We start from the raw sequence: 26544 nt of genomic DNA, 5'->3' as shown, positions 1-26544 counted from the left end.
TCATCAATGATTAGGGGGAAAAAACTTCCTGAATGTTGCAAGGCTGGGAAGGATAGTAATATTTTAATGAAAAAGTTAAGATTATTAATGATGTCAAGAAGTAAATATGATATTTATTAAGGATGATAAATATGACATCTTTCATTTTGACTAAAAATAGAAAAATAGAAAATGCATAAGCCATAACAGAAATTTAATTGAAAAAAAAAAGACCTGGGAATTTGCTTGTCCATGAGTTTTATATCTAGCCAACAATGTTTTGGAGCTTTCCTAAGAAAGCTAACATATCAGAAAGCAATAATAGCAGTACAGTGTTCATATGACAGAAGGTAATAGCAGCACATTGCTATTATCTCACTAACCAAAAGTTTTAGTACTGTTTTCAGTTATGAGGTTTCATATTAAAAGGAACATTGACAAATATATTTATATACCTCCAGTGGAAAAAGCATGTTGATGAGGGGTGTACTCACCTGTCAAAATGTTCCTCAGGGTATTCCTGCATGATTGGAAGTTTGAACTAAATATAATTTCTTCCAATACTAGACTTGCATGATTCTAGAAACTTAGACATTCCCCAATAAAACACATTGTATCAGAAAAGAAAGTGTTAGTGACATTGTAAAATGTTAAGTCTAAAGTTTGCTTTAAAGATTCCACTATGCCGTGCTTTCTTCTCTAAAGTTTAAAGCAGTTTTTATTCAAAGCAATAATTCTACCATTGCCATTCTGATATTTTGTTTATAATTTCTAATGGAAAAAGAAAAAATAATTAAAATAGTCGATATAAGAATTTTTATTTAAAATATAAGATATTCCCTTCCCCTCTTCTCTCTTTGTCTTTCTCTTTGTCTCTGTCTTTTCTCTTCTTTCTCCCTTTCTTTCTTTCTCTTTTTTCTTTCTTTTCTTCTCTTTCCTTTTCTTTCTTTTTCTTTTCTTTCTTCTCTTCCTTCTTTCCTCCTTTCCTTCCTTCCTTCCTTCCTTCCTTCCTTCCTTCCTTCCTTCCTTCCTTCCTTCCTTCCTCCCTCCCTCCCTCTCTCTCTCTCTCTCTCTCTCTCTCTCTCTCTCTCTCTCTCTCTTTTTTTCTTTATTCTTGGCATTATGAACAATTTCTGACTTTGCATGACCCTATTTACAGTTCTCTTGGCAAAGAGAGTGAAGTGGTTTTGCCATTTATTTCTCCAGCTCCTACTAGCTATTAGAAAGCGGATTTAAACAGTGTTAAAATGACTTGCATAAGGTCACACAGCTGGATGAGTCTTCCTGACTTTAGGTCAGAAAATTTAATCATCACACTACTCAACTGCCTGCCTCAAGAAGGAGGAAAGCAATATATAATAATGTAAATGAAAAGAAAAAAATTAAGGCAAAAATATTCTACTTGCAAAGATCAGTCTGGAATCTTAAGATGAAATGAGGAGTTCCGTTCCTTCTTTTCCTTGAGAGTGGGGAGGATTATCAATACCCAGCATTGTATATATTGTCAGGCATAACCTTTCTTTAGGTTCTTTTGATGGATGGCTTTCCTTGTTCTTTGTAAAAAAGGAATGATCTCTGGGTGTTTATATGTTTAGTATATATTTGGAAATTCCTCTCATGTAAAAAAAATCGACTAAAATGTATCTTTTTAAATGAGCAGGTTTCTGAGTACTTCAAGCAGGATAAAAATGAATACTTAATCAAAGACACCAAAATTATACTTACTTAAAGATTATGTGTTAGTAAATTTACTAGTTCAAACATTAACTTATGTTGTATTGCGTTCTTTTATTATTTAAACAAAACAAAATTGAATGCTTCGAGGAATGGCAAATTGTAATTATATAGTGAGAAAAATAAAGCCATAATAATGAAAATAATTTAAGATCCATTTTAATAAAATGCGGTTGTATGTTTTCTTTCTTGAAACTAGAGATGGTTTTCTAATTTAAATCTTCTACTTTAGGGAGAATATTATTAGATAGCTTCAAATTATCTACATTAGTTGATTGATCCTTTCATCTTGAAGTGCATACAGAGAGTCAAAGTTTTAATCTTGTGAATATTTTGGTTCTACCTTTCTGAAGCCTATATAAATCATTAAAAGGGAATAGTATCTGTGAAAATAAATTAAACAAGTCTAATTAGTAGTTCAGAACAGAAGAGAACATATCTATGACTCTTTCCTTTAAACGCAAAAATAATAATAATAATAAACTGGCTTGATCAGGAAAAATTTTTTTCTAAAATTAGAGAATTTGAAAGAAAGTCTAAAGTGATATGTTCTCATTGCTTTACTTTTTGCAACTAAATAAATTGTAAGGATAATAGTTTAAATAAATTGAACTAGGACAAAGAACTAGGACAAGAGAGTAAGTTTTATAAATTCTGTCCTAAAGTCATTTGTGTCAGGTGGTGATAGCGCATAATGTAAAGCATGGGTTCAAAATATATTAGGGAACTAGAAAAAAGAGGAAAATCCAGGAAACTTCAATAATTTCTGATGTAAAGTCAAGGAATTTTATCAATTTGGGGTTCCAATATCCCTGCCCACCCTTTTCACCCTCCCCCATTGTCCAAATTGGGGTAAGAAAATATTAGGTTATTCTCCATTGCACATAGGAAAATACTTAAGCCAGTGGTAGGGCAGTAAAGCAGTTCCAGAAATTAAAAAAAAAAGAAAAAATTTCCAGGGAAACACTATAACAATTTTAAATCAAAATAATTATTGTTTCCAGTGCTTGGGAAACAGGCATTCCTGTTTCAAAATGCATATTCACATTGACCACTCTGATAGACAACACTAGATGTCAGTAGCCATTAAAGTGGGAGGGGATTTTTTTCTTTATGTAAACACAGTATTTTTCATGAAGTTTAGCATGGATCACCACAATTAAAAGTGATTTTTCACCTTCAAACAAAATGACATTTTTGTTAGCATTACTATCCATTTATCAGTAGACCATGATAAAAGAAGACATAAGTGTACATAGGTGTACTTGTTTAATTTTAGATATCTGCTTTTAATATTGTAAATAACAGGGGTGGCTAGGTGGCACAGTGGATGGAGCACTGACCCTGGGGTCAGGAGTACCTGAGTTCAAATCCGGCCTCAGACACTTAATAATTACCTTACTGTGTGGCCTTGGGCAAGCCACTTAACCCCATTGGCCTTGCAAAAACCTAAAAAAAAAAACCAAACAAGCAGAAAGATTGTAGATAACAAGGGTTAGATTTTATTCATCTTCCTAACCCTGATTTCTTTAAGCAATGTAATTTCATAGACAAATTTTTGAGCAAATGACTATCATGCTATGAAAAACAAATACAGCTGGATATCCTTCAAGTTCAGGTGTATCAATATGTTTGACTTTTTAATCTTATTTTAAATGAACCTACATAATACTTTCAAAAATTCAATACCCTTTAATTTTTCCTTATATTTATGAATCAAATTTAAATTATAGAGGTGTGCTGCTTAAAACAAATAAAAGAATAATCATTGTATTGACCGAATGCCTGGTATGAAAATCATATTCATAAAACAGTATTTTTTTAACCATTGAATCTTGCAAAGAGAAAATTTAATTGTCTGGGATAATTTCAAAGCAGTTTTCATCTGGAATAAGAAATAAATTAAATGCTACCTTCAAAGATGATACTTGTCTTTCAGAAATTTGGCAGCTTGTGAAAACTGAGGTGTGGGTTGAGATTTGGTAAAAAATTGATGTAAAATAAAAGGAAAAATGAAGAAAATAAAATGCTTCATGATGAAGTGAAGAATATTAAATAGTTTTTAAGGAATGTCTAATGCAATTAGCCTGAGAGAATTAGTAAAATGTTTCTTTTACTCTGCTGCTGGTGGCAGCATCATGTATAAAATTAGAACTATAAAGTACAAGTATGTTTCTGACATATTTCTGAATTGTATTCTCACTATTATTTTATCAGTTCTTCTTTTAACTCCTTTTAGAACCTCTTGTAAATAATTTTTAGCTTAAGTGAATGCATATCTGATAAAAGCAGTGGAAGATATGAAAGAATATATTCAAGAAAATAAATGTAAAGGATTACTTTTTATTTATATAGAATCCAAACTAGTATGAAATTGACCTTTGCATTTTGTGTTTCCTGATACTGGTTTTTTCCTCTTCTCAAGAGTAATACATATTTTGCAGCTTAAAAGTCTAGTGCTTGAAAGATAAATATGTTGGACTGATTTCTCCTTTCCCTAGTGGCTTCCTATCTAAGTAGAATAACCAACTTGGTTTAGCTCAGCTTAATAAAAAACAAGGAATGCCATATTCAGATCAATAGATCTGTCCACTTTAGTCATTGTAATTAAAGGCAAAAACATCCCCCCCCATCCTTGATAAAATAATAGAGAAATGAAAATTTTTAATTATATGAGTAATATCAAAATTGAATGTTTTTCCAAAATATATACTAAATTATAATTTTTCAAAATATATATATATATATACTATATAAAGTCAAGCATCCTCAGTGTCATAGGGTAGAACATTAAGAAAGACTTATCTTAAAATTTTAATTATTTGAATAGAAGGCTTATCAGCAGTGATAAGAAAATTGGAGCACCTCCCCCTTCTTTTCCATTGAGAAATGCAGCTCCTAAACATATTTCTCCTAAATATTCTTTGGCATATTTGAGATTATTATAGGTCCTGTTAATTCTTAATTCATGCTTTTTACATACCTTCTATTCAAATATATTTTAAATCAGAGAGACAGTGAGCTTAATATCTCTAGAAAAGAAAAGAAAAGAAACTTTTATTTTTGTTCCCTTTAAGCACTAACTATACTGAATTATCATGACAGATAAGGGATCTAAATTTTTTTCTTCCTCTCCTTATTGACAGTGCTAATTATAAGGTACATCCATTAGCACAAAATTTGTAGTAACATAAGAATAGAAAAAAAGGAAAATTATTAGTTTTAATTGTTATCACTATAGATAGTACTATTCTATAGTACTTTTCATCATAAAAATGCATTTTCATTATTTGTCATATTTTGTTGCTATTATTATTAGAATCTTCAATATTTTAAAGTTGGCATCCTGATTCTCAGGGAGGAGTAAAACAAAACAAAACATCAGTAGTGTAAATGCTTATAGCCAAAGCAAATTAAATATTTTGATTGCTACCTAAATTTTTACCTTATATCAGGTTTTCCAAATGGGGAAAAGCAGGTCAAGGTAGATGAAGTTTATTAACAATAAAAAAGAGACAAAAAGGAAAGTAAGGGAATAAAATATGCAATGAGGAAACAAACTTTTTTGGTAGATGATAGAACCCTAGATAATATATTGAACCAAAAAAAAGTAGTTGAAATAATTAACACTTTTATTAAATTTGCAAGAAATAAAATTAAAAAAATAATTAACATTTGTTTTCAACAAAATGCACCAGGAAGAGATAATGAAATTCCATTTAGAACATGGGCCATAAATTGTCTATGAAATCATTTTGTCTGACTCTGCCATTGTAACCTCAGGGGGAATTTGAAATTCAATAAATCTAGGAACTTTTTAGGGATGAATTAATTAAATCTTTGACCAAATAATGAAGACTTGTATTTAAGTTTTGGTCTTTTGCAGAACCCTGATTTAAAATAACTGTATTCAATATGAAACATCTGAAAGTCTACTTAACAAAAACATTCATTGATTTTATAAATACAATTACCCAATACTTTATATATAGATAAAGATATTCAAACTGTTGAAGAAAAATTAACTTCTCTTTAATAGACTGAGCCAATATAATATGAATGATGATGCCACATAAGTTTATTTACTTATTCAGGATCACACTAATAAAAAATACAAAGAATTATTTTATAGAGATAGAAAAACTAATTAGTTTAATCTTGAAGAATAAAAGGTCAAGAATATCAAGATAATCAATTTAAAAATATGAAAGGGTGCAATTTAGCAGTGCCAGATCTAAAATGCTATTACAAAGTTGCAGGATACAAACTTAACCCATAATACTTACAATCATACAAATAATCAATATTTCTATATATTGTCAACAAAATCCAGCAGCAATACAATATTTAACATTAGTGGTGATTGTAAGTATATTTACCTTACTACTTTTCTTACTGTAATGGATTTGATTTTATTCCCTTTACAGATAATACTTGTTGTATTTGGGTGGATTCTATTTTTTTAACTGTAAGAAAGATCACATTGATCTCTACACTTCTTAAAAGTGTTCTTAATAGTAATGAGTATTGTATTTTGTCAGATCAGGTTTTTTATGTATATACTGATATATGTTTTTGTTGTTGATATGTGCAATTAAACTAATAGTCTTTCTAATGTTGAAACAGTATTGCCTTCCTACTACAAATGCTACATGATCAAAATTTATGATTTCTGTGATATTGCTTTAATCTCCTTGTAAGAATTTTATTTAAAATGTTTAATTCAAATTAGTGAAAGAAATTAGTTTATGGTTTTCTTTCTCTTCTTATTTTCCTATTTTGGATATCAAAACCACATTTGTGTCACAAAAGGCTTTTTTTGTAGGGTAACTAATTTCTCTTTTTACCCAAATAGTTTATATGATACTAGGGCTAATTGTCCCTTAAACGTTTAGTGAATTTTACTTGTGCATTTATCAGAACCTGGAGATATGTTTTTTTCGGAAACTGACATGTTCAATTTCTTTATTGAAGGTAGGGTAACTTAAGAATTTTATTCCACCTTCTATTTATCTTTGCTGTTAATATTTTTGGAAATATTAATTCATTTCACTTAATCAGTTTATCTGTCACACACTTGGGCAAAATAATTCCTATTAATTGCTTAATTTTCATCTAAATTGATGGATAATTCACCATTTCATTTTTTAATTTAGTAATTTAGTTTTCTTTTTTCTTTAAATTTTATTAATATCTTTTGTTTTAACATCAGCCAATTTGCAATATTCCTCTCCCCATCCTCCAATCACAGTGAGACTTCCCATGTAACAAGTTAAGCAAAACCAATAGAGGTACATCTTCCATGCCATTTTATGCAACAGTCATACACAAAGTACTCTAATTCAAGGAAAGAAGAGAAAAGCATTATGGCTTGTTCAATATTGCTTCATAAAAATGAGCTGTTTAAGATTCTTATTTTTTTTAGTGTAATTTGTGTATTTGTAGGATAATCATTTTAAAAACTGAATTTAAAAATCTTAATTTGATTGAAAACCTACAAATTCTCTCATGATTTACAATCATTTAGCCACTGCTCTGCTTAGCTGCCAATCTCTTATCTCTCTCCTCAGCAATTGTAAGATGGATACCCTTTCCTCTGGGAAGAGAGATCCAAGGCTTATTACCTTTGCCAATAACAAAAATGTTTGAAAGCTTAGTGGCAAAACTATTGCCATTGGCATCTTTTACATGAACAACATCAAAAGAGCCAGGATGTTTCTCCCTATTTGTAATCACACCAATTCGACCCAAGTTGGCTCCACCGGTCATCATACATAGGTTTCCAGTATCAAACTTAATGAAATCAGTGATTTTGCCAGCTTCTAAATCATTCTGAACTGTATCATTCACTTTGATGAGGGGATCTGGATAACGGATAGTACGGGCATCATGGGTCACCAGATGGGGAATACCCTTTGTACCCACAAAGATTTTTCTCACTTTGCATAATTTATGTTTAGCCTCCTCAGCTGTGATACGATGAACAGCAAAGTGTCCCTTTGTGTCATATACCAAACGGAAATGTTCCCCTGTCTTCTCAATGCTAATGACATCCATAAAACCCGCAGGATATGTGATATCAGTGTGGACCTTGCCATCAATCTTAATGAATCGTTGCATGCACATCTTCTTTGCTTCATCTCCAGTAAGGGCATACTTGAGCCTGTTTCTCAGGAAGATGATGAGGGAGAGACATTCTCTCAACTTGTGGGGACCTGTAGATGGTCTTGGAGAAAATACTCCTGTTAACTTATCCAGCATCCAGTGCTTTGGAGCTGCTACACGTTTCAGATGATTCTTGGGACCATGAGCCATGACTACACTAAATTTGGGATAAAGAGGGAAGTTTACTCGACTGCAGGTAGGGTCGGGGACTACTTAATGGCTGTGTTTGGCCACGTCACTTTAACCCTCTGGGCCTAGGCGTCTTTTCCAGAAGCACGATGGCGGTCCCAGGGCCACGGGCAAGAGGTCTTAGTTTTCTTTTTTGAATCAAAATAACTGATGGCTTGTCGGTTTTTGTACTTTTTCATGAAACTATCTCCTACTTTTTATTAATCTATTTTTTTACTTTTAATTTTAATATCTGTTTGGATTTTATGATTTCCATTTTAGTTGCCTAATTGGATTTTAAAAAATTTTTGAATTTTAGCAGCATCTTCAATTCATTGATCTCTTCTCTTTTATTGATACACATATTTTAAAAATACATTTTACCCTTTGGTCTTCTACGATATTTTATAGTTGTATTCATATAATTTCTGTGTTTATCTTGGCAGGTAGACTCCCAGGTTTTTTATATTGTCTATAGTAATTCTAAATGGAATTGCCCTTTCTGGTTCTTGCTACTAGATAGAAATACTGATTGCTTATATGAGTTTGCTTTTTTATACTGCAACTTTGCTAAAGTTGTTTATTTGAAGTAAGTTTTTTTTAGTTGATTCTTTAGGATTGTCTAAGTAGTATCTATAAAGTGTGACAATTTGGTTCCCTCATTGCCTCTTCTAATCTTCAATTTCTTCTTCCCTCATTGCTAGAGCTAATATTTATAGGACAACATAACAATATAGAGGTGATAATGGGCACCTCTTCACCCCTGATTGTATTGAGAAGACTACTAACTTATTTCCATTATGGATAATGCTTGCTAATGATTTTAGATAAATATTTCTTATAGTTTTATTGAAAACTCCAATTATTCCTGTGTTCTACAGCATTTTTTGACAACTTCTGAGATAATCATATGTTCTGTGTTGGATTTGTTACTCTAATGGTCAATTATGCTGATATTTTTTCAAATATTGAACTGTATATCTGGTATAAACACCAACCAGTCATAGATTATTATCCTTGTGATATATTGTTGTAATCTCTTTATTAGTGTTTTAAGGTTTTTTTTTTTTATTACTACTCCTTAGGGAACTTGATCTATAATTTTCTTTCTCTGATTTTCCTCTATTAGGTTTCAGTATTATCGCCACATTTTTGTCATAAAAAGAAAGGAAGTGAAGGGAAAGGAAAGAAAAATAAAGAGAAGGGAAGGAAAAGGAAAGGAAAAAAATAAGGAAAGAGATGAAGATTTCCATTTTGACTACATCCCATAAATTTTGCTAAATTGCAACACTGTCATTTTCTTTAATAAAATTATTGATTTTAATATCATTTCTTTTTTGACCTTTTGTTAGGATTAGATCATTTAATTTCTAATGACTTTTTATCTTTTTTCTATTGTCAATTTTAAATGAATCTTTTATGGCTATATAATCTGTAAAAAGAATTTACAATTTGTTTTTCTTCATTTTTCTGTTAGTTTTTGATGTTTTAATTTGAGTATAAGTGCCATGTACTGCTTAGAGAAAGTTAAATTCCTTTCTTTCCCTATTCAACTTTTTCCAGAGATCTGTTATGTCCAGAATTTTATTCACCCCCTTAACTTCTTTTCTATTTTTAATATTTTTGGCTATATTGATCTAATTCTGAGAGGGAAAAGTTAGGGTCCCCCATTAGTACAATTTTATTATCTCTTTCTTTAACTCATTTAACTTCTCCCTCAACATTAGATGCTATAATTTTAGCTGCATGTGGTTAGTATTACTATGAATTCATCATTTATGGTACCTTTAAGTGAGATGTACTTTCCTTTCTTATTTCTTTTAATTAGACCTATTTTTCTCCTGCTTTGACTGAGAACATGATTGCTACTCCTATTTTCTTTGCTTAAGCCAAAGTATATACAAATATATATATATATATATATATATATATATATATATATATATATATATTAAGAGTGAATTCATCCCATTCAGATTTATATTATGATGAATATTTCTCTCCATGCTATTTTTCATTTATTTATCCCTGTCTCACTTTAAATCCCATTCATTCCCTCCTCACAAGTATTTTACTTCTGATCACCATTTTCTCCAACATACCCTTTTATTAGTTATCACACCTCCTTCTTTTATCTCCATTTCTTTTTTACTCCTATGAAAGGTAAGATTGGTTCTTATATTCAGTTTCTTAATTCTTCTTTGAGCCTATTTTGACAAGGGAAAGGTTTAAGCTTCCTTCCCCATTCCATTTTGTTTCCATTATAATAGCTCTTTGATGCTATTTTATGTGCCATATTTTACCCCATTCAGGCTATTCCATTCTTTTTTCCAGTACAGTTTTACACCCTTTTATCCTGTTTTTGTGGGTACAATTCCATCAGAGTCATCTTACATCCACACCTTCTTTCTACATGTATTTTTCTCTCCATGCTATTTTTATTTATTTATCCCAGTCTCTCTCTCTAAACCCTAATCTTTCCCTCCTCACAAGTGTTTTACTTCTGATCACCACTTTCCCCAAAATACTTTTATTAGTTATTGCACCTTTTTCTATTCTCTCCATTCCTTTTTTTTATTTCTATACAGTGTAAGACAGATTTCTATACCCAATTGTTGTTTATGTTAATTTCTCATTGAGCCTATTTTGTCTAATTGTATTTATAGTAATAAAGTTGTTGACTTACAGAAATTTTCTTGTCATATAGAACTATCAACAGTTTAATCTAATTAAATTCTCTTGTCTTCTCAACCTTTCTTTTCCCTTAACCTTTTTATGTTTTCATTGAGTCTTTTTTGGTGGTCATTTTTTTTTTTATTCACTTCTGGTCTTTTAATTAGAAATCCTTCAAAATCCTCTATTTCTCCCACAATTGTTAAATGGTCAAAGGATATGAAAAGACAGTATTCAAATGAAGAAATTAAGCAATTTATAATCATGAAAAAGTACTCCAAATCATTATTGATTAGAGAAATCCAAATTAAAACAACTACAAGGTATTATCTCACACCTGTAAAGTTGGCTTAGATGAGAAAAAAAGGAAAATGACAAATGTTGGAGAGATTGTGGGAAGATTGGGACATTGATGCATTGCTGGTGGAGTTGTGAATAGATCGAACCCTTCTGGAGAGCATTATGGAACTATGCCCAAAGAACAATAATAATATTCATTCCTTCTTACCCAGCAATTCCAATATCCAGAAGAAATCATAAAAATTAGAAAAGTCCCATATGTTCCAAAATATTCATGGAAGCTCTTTTTGCAGTGGCAAAGAATTAGAAATTGAAGGGATGTCCATCAACTGGGGAATGGCTAAGCAAGTTGTGCTATATTCTGTGAGAATGATTTATGGGATCTGATGCTGAGGGAAAGGAGCAAAACCAAGAGAATTATGTCCACATTAAAAATGACATTGTGAGATGATCAGACTTAATGGAAACATTTCCTCTCATCAGTACAGAGAGCTAGGACAACTGTATTGTACTAACTGTGGACAATAGTATCCCTGTCCGGTAGAAGGAAAACAAAATAAAACAAAAAAATTAAAAACAACCCTTCAGAATCTGATGAACATTTTATAAGAATTATCTCATGTATCTCTTTCCCTTAATCCTAATTCTTCATACCAAAAATGACTAATCTGTAAACATGTTTATCAAAAATATGTATGTACAGTGTTAATGTAACTGGTCACCACTGAGAGGAGGGGGAGTAGGAAGGGAGGGTGGAAGGAAATGTTGTGACTTAAAAATATGCACATGCATATGGACAAATGTTAAAAAAATATGAATTAAAAAAGAAATTCCTCAATTCCATCTTTTGTTGGGTAGGTGTTTCTTCATTATAATCCTCTCCTTTGTTTTCAGCATATCATATTCCATGTTCTCTTATCCTTTTATGTGGAAGCTATCAAATCCTGCATAATTCTGACTCTGCAATATTTTATATGTTTTCCTTTTTTGACTGCTTACAGTAATTTCTCCTCATTTGTGAACTCTAAAATTTGCCTATGATGTTCCTGGAAGTTTTCACTTTGCGGTCTCTTTCAAATTGTGATGGGTACATTGTTTTAATTTCTATTTTGTCCTCTTGTTCTAATATATAATAATTATTATGTATTATATATTATAATATATAATATAATATATAATTTTCTTTAAAAATTTCTTTTTTCTTTTTTTTTCTAAAATTTTTGCAAGGCAATGGGGTTAATTGACTTGCCCAAGGTCACACAGCTAGGTAATCATTAAGTGTCTAAGGCTGGATTTGAACTCAGGTCTTCCTGACTCCAGGGCAGGTGCCCATCTACCTAGCTTCTCCCCTTTAATAATTTCTTGAAAGATGGTGTCTGTGCATCTTTTTGGATCATGGCTTTCAGGTATTTCAGTAATTCTTATATTATTTATATGGGTGAATTGTTTTTCCAATAAAGTTTCATATTTTCTTCTATTTTTCTATTTTGTTTCTCACAGATTCATTAGTTTCAACTTCTTTTTTTTCTAATTTTCAATGAATTATTTTCTTCAGTGAGTTTTATTACTTCATTTTCCTTTTGGTCAATTCTATTTTTAGAGTATTATTTTCTTCAGTAAATTTTTATATTTCTTTCCCCATGTTATTTATTTTTGTCATGATTTCTCTGCAATACTCTCATTTTTTCCTAGTTTTTCTTTGACTTCTCTAATTTGATTTTTAAATTTCTTTTTAAGCTATTGTATGAATTCTTTTTGATTTCCTGACCAAATTATAATTTACTGTGAGGTTTCACATATAAGTAATTTTGACATGTGATCTCTTCTATATTTATTCCTTGATCTCTCCTGTAACCATAACATTCTATAGTTAGACTGATTTTTGCTCATTTTCTGTCATTTTTGTGACAAGATGCTTTTTATGTGAGAACTGGACTCTGTTCCTGTATTGTCCCAAGCTTTTCAATGCTGAAATTCTGAGCTCATTGCTAGTTTTTTATTGGTCTCAGGACTTAACTGGTTTCTTTTTCTAGAATACAGATTTCCCTTCTGACTTGCACTGGTAGGTTGTCTCCCTTCACCCACCCCCAACACACACATGTGGTTTAGTGTCCAGTCTCTTCCAAGTGTGAGGAAAAGTCATGTTGGAAGTTTGTTAAAGTAACAGTTTCTTTTTGGTGTTTGACCTTGGATGAGGGACCTTGTTGCTAGCTTGCCCCTTTGAGGGAAGGGGGTTTTGCCCTAGAGTTGGGTTGGAAGCAGGACCTCTATCAAAAAACTTGGAGGAATAACGATATTGCTAATCTGCCACAGAAGTGGTTCCCTTCTGCTTGGTTGTTATGGAAACACAGTCTTTGTGCTGGTAGTGGCAGGGTTTCCCTACTTGTCAGCAATGGGACAAAGGCCTCCTGGTGGTTTGTGCTTGGGATAGGGTGAATTATAGTTCTACACAGACTGTTCATTTCCTGGCTTGCAGGAGGGTAGGGTCCCACTGGTGGATGACTCCAGGCTTGGAACCTTGCTACGGTCCCCTGCTATGAGGTTGATTGCCTCAGCTGCCCTTGGACTCTGTTCCTTTTTCATCTCAGTGACATAAACCTTTGCTACTGAGCTGCTAAACTGCTTCCCTGCTCCTAGATGAATTCTGAGGTAGTTTTCTATTTGTTTGGAGAAGAATTTGGAGAAGTTTCAGTGAGTTTATTTTTCACTCTTACACCTTGGCACCTGAAGTTTGAATGCAATTTTCATTGCACTAGGGTCTGAAAAATTTATGTTTAATATTTCTTCTTTGTCACATTTGATTTTGAGATTTCTGTGCCCTAATACATAATCAGTGTTTGTGAATGCACCATGTACAGCCTAGGAAAATTATATACTCTTTTTTCTCTAGAGGTCTATTACACCTAACTGTTCTAAGATTCAGTTCATTTTCTTGATTAGTTTTCCTAATTATTTTTTGTTAATGTTCTCAAACTCTGAGAGGGGAAAGTTGAGGCACCCAATTAGTATAATTTTAAAATTTCCTTATTTAATTCTAGTTAATTTTTCCTTTTACAATTTGGATACTATGCTATTTGATGCTTATATGATTACTAATGATATTATTTCATTGTCTATGGTTCTGTTTTGCAAGATATAGCTGCCATTTTAATCTATTTTGATGGGACTTTCTTCAATTGATATTTTATTTTTCTAACTGCATGTTATTAGTTTTTCAACATTCATTCACAAGCATAGCCATATTTTTAAACTGCATAATTTCCTTCTACCCTCCCTTCCCACCACCCTCCTCTCAGTGGCAAAATGTCAGGTGAATATTGTATATAAACATTTGTGTTTAAAATGTATACAGATTAGTCATTTTCAGTATGAAAACTTAGGATCAAGGGAAAAGAAATAAAATCATGTGATAGAAAACAGTGAATATAGTGTTAATTCAGATTGCATAAGGTTTTTTTTTCTTTTCTTTTTGTTTTGTTTTTCTTCCTCTAGATGGGGATAGCATTAAACATAAGCAGGCTCCTAGGGGGGTACAAACTCTCTGAAATGCTGAGAGGAGCTGCATCCATCAAAGTTGATCAACTCATAATGTTAATGTGTAAAATGTTTTTTTTTATTCTGCTCCATTTGCACAGCATTATTTCTTCTAATTCATTCCATGATTCTCTAGAGTGTGATCATTCATGGTTTCTTATAGAACAATAGTATTCCATAACATTCATATACAATAACTTGTTCAGGCATTCCCTAATTCATGACCATCCCTTCAATTTCCAACTCTTTGCAACTACAAAAAGAGCTACTATGAATATTTTGGAACATGTGGGACTTTACCCATTTTTTAAAATTTCTTCTGAATATAGGCCTAGTAATTGTATTGCTGGGTCAAAAGGTATGATTAGTTTTATAGCTCTTTGGGCATAGTTCCATATTGCTCACCAGAGTGCTTGGATCAGTTCTCTCCAACACTGAGCATTTATCATTTTAGCCAATCTGATAGGTGTGAGGCAGAAGCTCATAGTTGTTTTCATTTGCATTTCTCTAATCAGTAATGATTGGGAGTATTTTTCACATGATTATATATAGCTTTAATTTTTTTCATTTTAAAGTGCTTATACATATCCTTTGGCCATTTAACAATTGGGGAATGACTTGTACTCTTATAAATTTGATTTCTCTATGTATTTTAGAAATGAGAACTTGAAGAGAGCCCTTAGGTATAAAAATTGTTTCCCAACTTTCTGTTTTCCTTCTAATTTTGACAGCATTGTTTTATTAATGCAAAAACTTTTAAAATTATCAGTCAATAATCATACAATTTGAAATTTATAATGTATTCTCTTTCTTATTTAGTCATAAATTTCTACCTTTTCCATAGATCTAATAGAATATTGTTTTGGTCTGTTAATAGATCTATGATTCACACTTTTTCTCTAAATCCTATAGCCATTTTGACCTTATTTTGGTAGAGGGTGTGAGATGTGGGTAAGCTGAATTTTTGCTATAATATTTTCAAGTTTTTCCAAAATTTTTTTGTCAAATAGGGAGTTATAATAATATAAACTAAAGTCTTTGGGTTTGTCAAACAGTAAATTACTTTTGTATTTCTTTTGAACATATCCTAATCCATTGATCCATTACTCTATTTTTTTAAACTATGGATTACACAGTTTTGATGACTGCTGCTTTATGGCATAGTTTTAGATCCGGTAGAGCTATGCCATTTTGCTTTATACATTTTTCATCAATTCCCTTGATATTCTTGGTGGTTTGTTGCTCCAGATGAATTTTGTTACTATTTTTTTTCTAATTAGGTAAAATAGTTATTTGCTAGTTTTATTGATATGGCATTGAATAAGTAATTTAAGTTAGGTAGAATTGACATTTTTATTATGTCTGCTCGACTGAACCTTGAGCAATGGACATTTTTCCAATTGTTAAATATGATTTTATTTGGGTGAGAAGTGCTTTGTAATTCTGTTCCTGCAGTTTATGAATTTGTCTTGGGAAGTAGATTCCCAAGTATTGTATGTTGCCTTCAATTACATTAAATGGAATTACCTTGTTCTTTGTTCATATATAGAAATGCTGGTGATTCATGAAGATTTATTTTATATCCTGCGAATTTTTGAATTTTTTAATATTTCAAGTAGATTTTCTTTTATAATTTTCTTAGGTTCTCTAAGTATACCATCATATCATCTGAAAGAATGAAAACTTTGCTTCCTCAGTACCAATACTGATTCCTTCAATTTCTTTTTCTCCTCTTATTGCTAAAGATAATATTTCTAATACTTTCCTGAATAATAGTGGTGATAATGTGCATCCTTGTTTTACCCCTGATCTTACTCCAAATGTTCCTAGTTTATCTCCATTCCATATAATATCTGTTGATGGTTTTAGTTGGATACTGCTTACTTTTTTGTGGAAAAGGTTTTTTTAGCATCTTGACATAATCATATGATTTGTGTTGGTTTTGCTATTGATACACTCATTTACATTGAGTGTTTTCCTCATATTGAACCATCCCTACATAGCTGCTATAAATCCTACCTGATCATGGTGCATTATCCTCATAAGAACTTGCTGTAATCTCATTGCTAAAATTTTATTTAAGATTTTTGCATCAATGTTCTTTGGGGAGATTAGCCTATAGGTTTCTTTGTCTGTTTTTGTTCTTCCTGGTTTATATATCAGCAACCATACTGGTGTCATAAAAGGAATTAGACAGAATTTCTTCTATTTAAAAAAAAAGTTTATTTAGAATAGGACTTAATTGTCCCTTAATACTTGACAAAATTACTCATAAGTCCATATGAACCTGGGAACTTGTTCTTGGGAGTTGATTGATGGTTTCCCCCTATTTCTTTTTCTGTAATGGGATTATTTAATTTTTTTATATCCTCTTCTGTTAATCTGACCACTTTGCAATTTTTAAAAAATTCATCCATTTCACTTAGGTTATCAAATTTATTGGAATATAGATAGACAAAGTAGTGCAGAATTATCTTTGAATTTAAGGATTTAGAATGCACAAAAGAAATGTTAACTAAAATTTCTGTCATGAAGGAGTTTGCCATCTTACCATTAAGAAAAAAAATCATAGATTTTCAGGGTTGGAAATTAACGAATTAGTTCTACCACATACCTGATAAGTTGCCATCTAGACTTCATCCAAAGACCCACAGTGAATCAGGGATTCATTACCTCCTAATGAAGTCCACTCTATTACTGTATGATATCCCTGTGTCAAGATTGTTTTTAGAAACACTAATAATAGCATTTTTATATGTGACTTTGTTTGCAAAGTACATTATCTCATTTGATTCTCATAGGACAGTTTTAGAAATGAAAAAATTGAGTATCAAAGAAGATTGATGACTCACTCATGACCACACAATTAGTTTCTAAAATTGAATTTACATTAACCTGACTTCAAGATGATCAAAAATGAAGCTTAAGTTTGCATCATTGAATATTTCTTGTTCTTCCTATGGGATGACAAACAACAACAATAACAGCAGAAACAACAGAAACAAAAAACAAAACCTTATTCATCTTCCAGATGATATCCCTTTGAAAACTTGAATTTTCAAAACTATTACATTTTAAACAATTAAAGAAAAATTTCTGCATGTGGTCCAGTTCCAAAATGTGTTGTAGATAATAAACATCAAGGACAAGTGTCTAAATGAGGAACCATATGGCATGGAAATGAGTGAGCTCCTCTGGGATATCTTAGAAAAGAATTTTATACATACAGAAAAAAATTGAGCAATACATACCTTGTGATATTATGTACTTTTTTGTTAAATTGTTTAAAAGAACTGACCTTTGATTATTATCAATTCTTTTTATCTTTGTTTACACCAATGTAATTATAGAATAAAAATTTATAATCTACAACTAATATGAGGCACATGGTAATTGTGTTAAAAGTCAAAGACTTTTGATTTCTTTGGTGTAAAATTTCTTTTCCCCACTCAGATCACAAATGTACATAATTTATAGATTAAGAGTCGCAAGAGACTTTTCAATGTTTATACAGTAAAAGTGAGACAGTTAGGATTTTAATCACGATCTTCTTGACTTCAAATCCAGTGTAAAAATTTATAACAAATTATAATTCCAAGAGGATGAACATCAAGCACAATAGATTGATTTAAATAGAAACTAGAGAAGGTTATCATAAACTCAATTGTCTTCCTAACAGAAAGATTCATTTACTTTTTCAAGCTAAGCATTTTCCCCTGAAGAATCTGACCCCATCATTCAACTGCTGCATGTAGTTAACAGCCATCTGCTTAGGCTGTGACCTATTTTCTTTCTCAAGTTCTCAGTTGAAATGAAAATCAACTTAAATTTTTATTTAAAGGGATGTGAAAAAGCTAAATATGGGGTTGCAGCTGGTTTGGGTTTTCCAATGGAATTTTTGTAGCTGGTATAATTTGCATTCTATTTGTGTAATATTTATAAAGTGGGAGAAATATTTAGCTTACATGCTTGGAACCACCAAAGAAAGCTGTGATCTGCACCATTTGAATGATTTGAAGCTTATATTTGTGAAAGAGATGAGAAGTCATTTATTTCAAAACTTTCTTCAATAGTCTTGTCTTTCCAGGATTTAAATATATTACAAAGGTATAGTTAAATAAACTTTCTGATCAAAGACATATAGGCAGATTTATAACAAGAATAGGTCAATGATAGATAGATAGATAGATAGATAGATAGATAGATAGATAGATAGATAGATAGATGAAAGATAGGAAGAGGAAGAGAGACTAGGACAACTAACTCAGAAATTATTTCAAATAAATACAAAAGAGTCATACATGATACATTATTTCCTAGGTCAAATTAAGGATAAACAATTCATCTAAGATAAAAAAAATGAGAGAGAGATAGGGATGAAATCTACTTCTGATACTTGCTGTGTGAGCCTCAACCAATGAAAGTACTATTGTTTAGGATTGAAACAAAACATGAACAGAATTTATAATGGATAAATAAGACTTGAAGGTGACTTGTTCTTAAAAAAGAACCCATATCATTTAATCTTTGCTGATATATGCGAATAAGCTAAGGCAAATTATTTATCGAAAATGTATATAAGGAACACAAATTGCATCAAATTAAACAAATAATATTTAAATAAGTACTTTGTGTAATCTATTGAATTTATCACTGAAGGAAATCTGAAAAATTTTATGGTCAGTTACTTAGTCTTCGTGGAAATCATAGCTCAGTTAAAAGATCTAATATATTAATGAATACCTACACTATAAATATCACAAACTTAAATGTCAGTATGGAAGAGTGTAAAAAACATCAAGTCTCTTGTCTGAAATTTTAGACTATCATCCTATTTAAGTCAGTTAATATGTGGCTTTGAATAACACAAGGAACTACTTGTGTGCCATTTTCCTTATCTGTGAAAAATAAAGTTTGAACTAGATAATCTGACTTCTTAATGTAATAAGATTCATATATGAGAATTACACATAAATTTCTCTTTGATATTTGAAGCAGGAAAAATTTGCCCTAAATTAATGAATATCATGTGAGAGAGGGGTATATGTAAGAGAATAATGACTATGCTCACAAATGCCATGGTACCTAAATTTGTGTTCTGTTGCTTATCAAAAAGTAGGAGATGAATAATTTTCCTACAAGGGAAGACAAGTAAAATGTAAGACAGCCACTAGGAGAACAAGGAGAGCAAAATATTATGGAATCCAAGGAAAGAGAATATCTTAAAGTTAGATGTGATCAATACTTTCAAATATTCATAGTTTTCAAGTACAATGAAGACTAGAAAAACACATCAGAATTAGCTGTTATTGCTTGATGATAATTCAGTTTTCAAATAATGAACTGTTGGAAAGGAGCTTTCAAGAGTTTGAGAAGTAAATGTGTGTGTGTGTGTGTGTGTGTGTGTGTGTGTGTGTGTGTGTGTGTGTGTGTGTAATTTTCTTTAAATGAGTCTATGTATAACCAGGACTTTCTCACTGTATGGACCCTAATTTTCAATTAATGGTGCCTTACAATAACTTTATTATATAATGGAGTGTGATAATGACAAAGTACTTGGGTATTCAGAGAAGAAAAAAAATTATCCTTTCTCACTGTGAAAATCAAATGTGAAACCTGGAAAAGTCAAACTTTGAGACAGACTTGAAGGACAGTTATGTTTCAATAGAAATATATATTAAAGGATCATATTCTAGACAGAAGGAACAGCTTGAGCAAAGGAAGTAAAGTATAGATTATCTCTAGGATAGAGCAAATAGTCCAATCCAGCAGAAGGATTATTATTTCATTGATATAGATAATTCCCAGGTGAGAAAATTCTTTCTACTAATTTCTCTGTCATAATATTTTTTTACATTTTTCAAGGCAATGGGGTTAAGTGACTTGCCCAAGGCCACACAGCTAGGTAATTACTAAGTGTTTGAGGCTGGATTTGAACTCAGGTACTCCTGACTCCAAGGCCAGTGCTTTATCCACTGCGCCACATAGCCACCCCTCTGTGATAATATTTTTAGAAAGTCATGTCTAAAATACTGTGAGGATAATTGACCTGCTCAGTTTTGCACAAACAGTATTTGTCAGATGAGGAAATTGAATACAGATCTTCCCAACTTTGAGGTTAGCTGTCTTTTGCTCTTAGGATAATGTTAGAAAATAAAACTAAAAAGTCAAGGTAAGAATCCTATTTTTGTGTTTCTAAATGCTAGGCTTAGAGGTTGTAATACTATTTGGAAAGCAATGATTTTTGATCAGAGTAGTAATCTATCACAGCTATGCTTTAGAGCTATTAATTTGGTGACAATAATATTATTTTTATGTGACCAAGCTAATATCACCTTCTTAGTGGGAAATGATTTCCTTTCCTGACTCTAACTCTCTAAATTTCACCATCATATTTCATCTGCCTTCCCACTATAAATTTTTTTCCACATCACTTCTTGTCTTATTCTTGATTATACCTTTGCCTTTGTAGCTCTCTTCCCATCATTGAGATCTTCCCCAAATTTCAATAAATATCTCTCCTGATGCTGTTTTTTACCCTTCAGAACTTACCAATGAATCACCTGACTCATTCTTATGGGACTTCCATCTCTACTCACAGCTTTCTATCTCTGGAATATTTACCTTCTCTTATGATTTTCTTCTCATGTTGATAAATTTCTCCTGAAACTTCTAATTTGAAAAACATCCCAGGTCAGGTATCCATTCATCTTTTGGTTCTGCTTTGAATCTCCATATCACTTTTTCTGTTCTTTTTAATATTTTATCTTCCTTCTTTAGAATGTAAACTCCTTAAGGGAGAGGCAGGAGCTGGCTTTCTTTTTTTTTCTTATTTTTCCCCCAATACTACAATTTCCAGTATACAGTAAGTGCTTAAGAAAGGCAGAGTAACTTTTTGACTGTCTGATGCACTACAATGGGAAGAATATTGCCTTTGGGATTCGGAAGATCGGATTCATATTCTACCTCAAAATGTATCAACCTGTGTGACCTTGGACTGGACATTTAAATTATTTAGTCCTTAATTTTCTCATCTATAAAATGGTGGAGTTATAAGAGACAGCCCCTATAAGGTACCTTCTAGTTCTAATTCTAGATCTATGAAAGTGAAAATAGCTCTTGTGTATGTATTGGGGGTAGGGATATTAGGAGGGAGATGTTAGAATCCTATAAATAACTGTGATAAGGAAAGAATGCAAGAAATTCAAAGGAAATAAAGGAATATTAATAACTGCCCATATACCCACTCTTCCACAGCAAGTTCTGATTTTTATGATTATCAAGGTATGCTCTCTCTTGAATACCAAGAGAAGAATATCAAGCATTTTGCTTTGTGAGTTTTACTGTAATTACTAATAGCATAATTCCACGTGATAGGAAGATTACCAAGAGTCAGGAATCCTGTGTTTCATCTATAGTTCAATGACATGCTACTTATGTGTCTTTTTTACCAAGTCTTATAGTCAATTTTAATTCATATTTAATAGCCTGACTAGATCAAATCTAGAAATAAAAACTGCTCTTAGCCCCCACAAAAATTTATATCTGTAAAATGAGTATAAGAATAATGATGATGATAATAATAATAAAAATAATAACTTCAAAGATTATTGTGAGAATGAAGTAAGATGTATCTATAAAATGCTTTGAAAAATTTATATTACCATTTAAATTCTATTATTTTTATTATTGACTTAGTTTTTCATCAATTAAAATAAAGATAACAACTATTGTGCCTATCTTATAAAGTTGTGGAGAAGACTATATTAAATATTAAAAACAAAGTTCTCTATAAACTAGATAACATTCTATAGGTATGAACTGTTATCATCACACACACACACACACACACACACACACACATACACACACACACACAAATACCATAAATGATTTAATGGCACTTAGATAAGTGAGTGTCCTTTTTTGACTTATATACCCCTTAAGTCCTGGGAAAATACTTACCAATAGGTTGAACTCGTTATATGTTTATGAAATTGAACTTCTAGTCTTGAGGATCTTCTTCTTGAGACTTCATGATGAAATTTTTCAGTGGATGAATGTAGACAAATCAGTCATTATGATGAAAATCACAATCAAACAGCTTTTCATATTTTTGAATGCTTTAGTCAAAATTCATCTCCCAATCAGTATCTTATTTTATCCCAATAAGCATTTCAATGTAAAAGGGAAGCATTATTATTGAGCTTGTTATTGTTTTTGTTGATGATAAAGAAACAAAGCCTCAAAGAAACGAAGTGACATATTCAAGGACACTCTGGCAGAGGTCAAATCTCCTCGATCTGAATCTAAGTATGTTTATTTACATAATTCTGTCTTTCTAATTATTTTTATTGATATTTTATTTCTCCAAATACATATTGTAAAAACATTTCAAAATTCATCCATGTGAATATGAATATTTTTAAGTTACAAAATTTCTTTCCACCTGCCCTTCCCATCACCCCCACCCTGACTGGAAAATAGTCAGATTAATATTATAAATATACATCTGTGTTAAACATGTTTACAGATTAGTCATTGTCTGTATGAGGATTTAGGATTAAGAGAAAGAAATTTATGAGATTTTTTTAAGTGAATGTAGTGTTCATCAGACTCTAAAGGACTTTTTCTTCTGTTTTATTTTGTTTTATTTTTCCTTCTCTCAGTTGGGATAGATTTGTCCATAGCCTGCCTAAAAGGGCTTTTCTAGTTCTCTAAACTGCTGAGAGGAGCTGCTTCACAGTCGATCATCTCAAGATGTTGTTGTTAATGTTTACGTTGTTCTCTTGGTTCTACTTCCTTCACTCAGCATTAGATTCTATAATTCATTCCATGGTTCCCTAGAGTCTGATTATTTATGGTTTCTTATAGAACAATAGTATTCCATAATATTCATAAACCATAACTTTTTTAATCATCCCCCAACTGATGGTCATCCCCACAATTTCCAATTCTTTATTACTACAAAAAAGAGCTGCTATGAATATTTTGGAACATGTGGGACTTTTTAAAATTATTTCTTCTGGGTATATATTTAGAATTGGAATTACTGTGTCAAAGGGCATGAATAGTTCTGTTGCTCTCTGTGTACAGTTCCATATTGCTCTGCAGAATGGTTGGATCAATTCACAACTCAATCAGATATGCCCCAATCATTTCACAAACAATTCAACATTCATCATTTTCCCTCTTTGTAATCTTAGTCAATCTGATAGGTTGAGGTGATACTTCAGAGTTGTTTTAATTTGCATTTCTATAATCAATAATGATTTGTAACATTTTTACATATGATTTTATATATATATATATATCTTTAATTTCATCATTTGAAAACTGTTTATATCCTTTGATCATTTATCAATTGGAGAATAATCAGTAACATTTTAAATTTGATACAGTTCTCTATATATATTTTAAAAATGAGACCTTTATCAGAACTCCTAGTTGTGAAGATCCCCCCCCCACCCAGCTTTCTCCTTATATTCTAATTTTGGCAGGATTAATTTTATTAAGGCAAAACCATTTTTAATTTAATATAGTCAAAATCATTCATTTTTCAGTTTATAATGTACTCTTTCTTTTTTGGTCATAAATTTTTCTCCTTTTCATAGATCTGATAGAGTTTTTTCTTGATCTGTTAATTTATCTATAGTTTCACCTTTTATGTCTAAATTCTGTACCCATTTTGACCTTATTTTGCTTTAAGGTGAGTGATCTATGTCTAGTTTTTGCCATACTATTTTCCAGTTTTCTCAAAATTTTTTTCAAATAGTGAATACTTATACCAGAAGCTAATATCTTTGGGTTTGTCAAACAGTAGATTACTGAAGTCATTTACTATTGTTTCTTTTGAACCTATCCTAATCCACTCATCCATTACCCTATTTCTTAAATAGTACCAGGCAGTTTAGATGACTATCACTTTATAATAGGATTTTAGATTGGGTTGAGCTAGGCCAGATTCCTTTATGGTTTTGTTTTCATAAATTCCCTTGCTATTCTTTTCCATTTTTTACTCCAGATGAATTTTTTACTATATTTTCTAGTTCAGGAAAATAATTATTAGTTAATTTGATTGGTATGGCACTGAATAAGCAATTTAATTTGGTTAGAATTGTCATTTTTATCATATTAGTTCGACGTAACCATGAGCAATTGACATCTTTTCGATTATTTAGATTTAACTTTATTTGGGTGAGGAGACTTTTATAATTGTGTTCATACAATTTCTGGGTTTCTCTTGGGTCCCTAATAATTTAATAATGTTTGCAGTACCTTTAAATGGAATTTCTCTTTTTATCTCAAGGTCTTGGGATTTGTTGTTCATATATAGAAATGCTGACGATTTATGTGGGTATATTTTATATTTGGCTACTTTGCTGAATTTTTTCATTGTTTCAGGAAGTTTTTAGGTGACTTTCTCAGGTTCTCTTAAGTATACCATCATATCATCTGCAAAGAGTGAAAGCTTTGCTTCCTTATTGCCTATTATGATTTCTTTAATTTATTTTTCTTTTCTTTTTAATACAGCTAGCATTTCTAATACTATATTGAATAGTAATGGTGATAATGAGCTTCCTTGTTTCATCCTTGATCTTATTGGAAATGTTCCAGATTTATCCCCTTTGCATATAATATTTGTTGATGGTTTTAGATAGAGGCAACTTATTATTTTAAGGAAAACTCCATTTATTCCTAAACTTTCCAGAATTTTTAATAGCAATGGATGTTATTTTATCAAAGGCTTTTTCAGTATCTATTGAGATAATCAGAGGATTTCTGTTGGTTTTGCTATTTATATGTTCAATTATGTTGAGTGTTTGCCTAATATTGAACCATCCCTGATTACCTGGTATAAATCCTACCTGATCACAGTATATTATCATAGTAATAGCTTGCTGTAATCTTATTGCTAAAATTTTATTTAAGATTTTTGCATTAATATTCATCAGGGAGATTGATATATAATTGTCTTTGGCTGTTTTGGTTCTTCTTGGTTTAGGTATCAACATTATGTTGGTGTCAAAAAGGAATTTGGCAGAACTTTTTCACCTATTTTAAAAATAGTTTATGTAGAATACAAATCAATTGTTCCTTAAGTGTCTGGTGGAATTCACTTATAAATACATCTCAACCTGGAGACTTTTTCTTGGTAAGCTTATTGAAGATTTCTTTCATTTTTTTTTTGAAATGGGGTTAAGTATTTTCTTTTCTTTTCTGTTAATCTAGGTAGTTTGCATTTTTGTAAATATTCACCCATTTCATTCAGGTTATCAAATTTATTGGCATTTTGCTCAAAGAGCAATAAAACTGTTCATACGCTTTGACCCAGTAATTCTAATTCTAGGTCTATATGCAGAAGAAATGATTAAAAAATATTCTAAAAAGTCCTATATGTTCCAGGATATTCATAACAGCTCTTTTTTAGTGTAAAAGAATTGGAATTGAAGAGATATCCATCAATTAAGGAATGGCTAAATAAGTTATGGTATATGAATAATATGGAATATTATCGTTCTATACAAAAACATAAATGATCAGGCTATAGAGAAGCATGACATGACTTATAGGATCTGAAGCTGAGGGAAGGAAACAGAATGACAAGAACAATGTACTCATTAACAACAACATTGTGAGGTGATCAACCTTAATGGAAACAGCTTCTCTTAGCATCTCACAGAGCTTGAACAACATAGTAGACCAGCAATGGACAATGTTATCCCCATTCAGAGGAAGAAAACAAAACAAAACAAATAAACAAAAAAAATGCTTCAGAATTTGAAAACTTTATAAAAACTATCTCCTTTGTATCTCTTTCCCTTAATCCTAATTCTTCATACCAAAAATGACAAATATGGAAACATGTTTATCAAAAATATATGTGTGTACAATGCTAATCTGACTTTTTATCACTGAGAGTGGGGTGGGAAGGGACAGTGGAAGGTAATTTTGTAACTTAAAAAATGATAAAGTTAAAATATAATGGCA

The 26544-nt window shown here is 31.2% G+C and overlaps 2 protein-coding genes across 2 annotated transcripts in view; one reads left to right on the top strand and one right to left on the bottom strand.

The window, feature by feature from the left end:
• DPP10 (dipeptidyl peptidase like 10) overlaps positions 1–26544 on the top strand; it is a 1029304-nt gene that overhangs the window by 577823 nt on the left and 424937 nt on the right. The gene's annotated exons all lie outside the window — the stretch shown is intronic.
• LOC141521985 (small ribosomal subunit protein eS4-like) lies at positions 6968–8028 on the bottom strand. The gene has a single exon (XM_074235032.1). It carries the CDS (start codon positions 8026–8028, stop codon positions 7237–7239), a length of 792 nt encoding a protein of 263 aa, XP_074091133.1. The 3' UTR covers positions 6968–7236.

Source organism: Macrotis lagotis, chromosome 1 (genome assembly GCF_037893015.1).
Source record: "Macrotis lagotis isolate mMagLag1 chromosome 1, bilby.v1.9.chrom.fasta, whole genome shotgun sequence".
In the NCBI taxonomy this organism is placed as follows: Eukaryota; Metazoa; Chordata; class Mammalia; order Peramelemorphia; family Peramelidae; genus Macrotis; species Macrotis lagotis.
This window is presented reverse-complemented; position numbering and strand designations above follow the sequence as displayed.

What these genes read in the sequence shown, in the direction of transcription:
- LOC141521985 (XM_074235032.1), bottom strand. Translation starts at nt 8,028, where the DNA reads ATGGCTCATGGTCCCAAGAATCATCTGAAACGTGTAGCAGCTCCAAAG.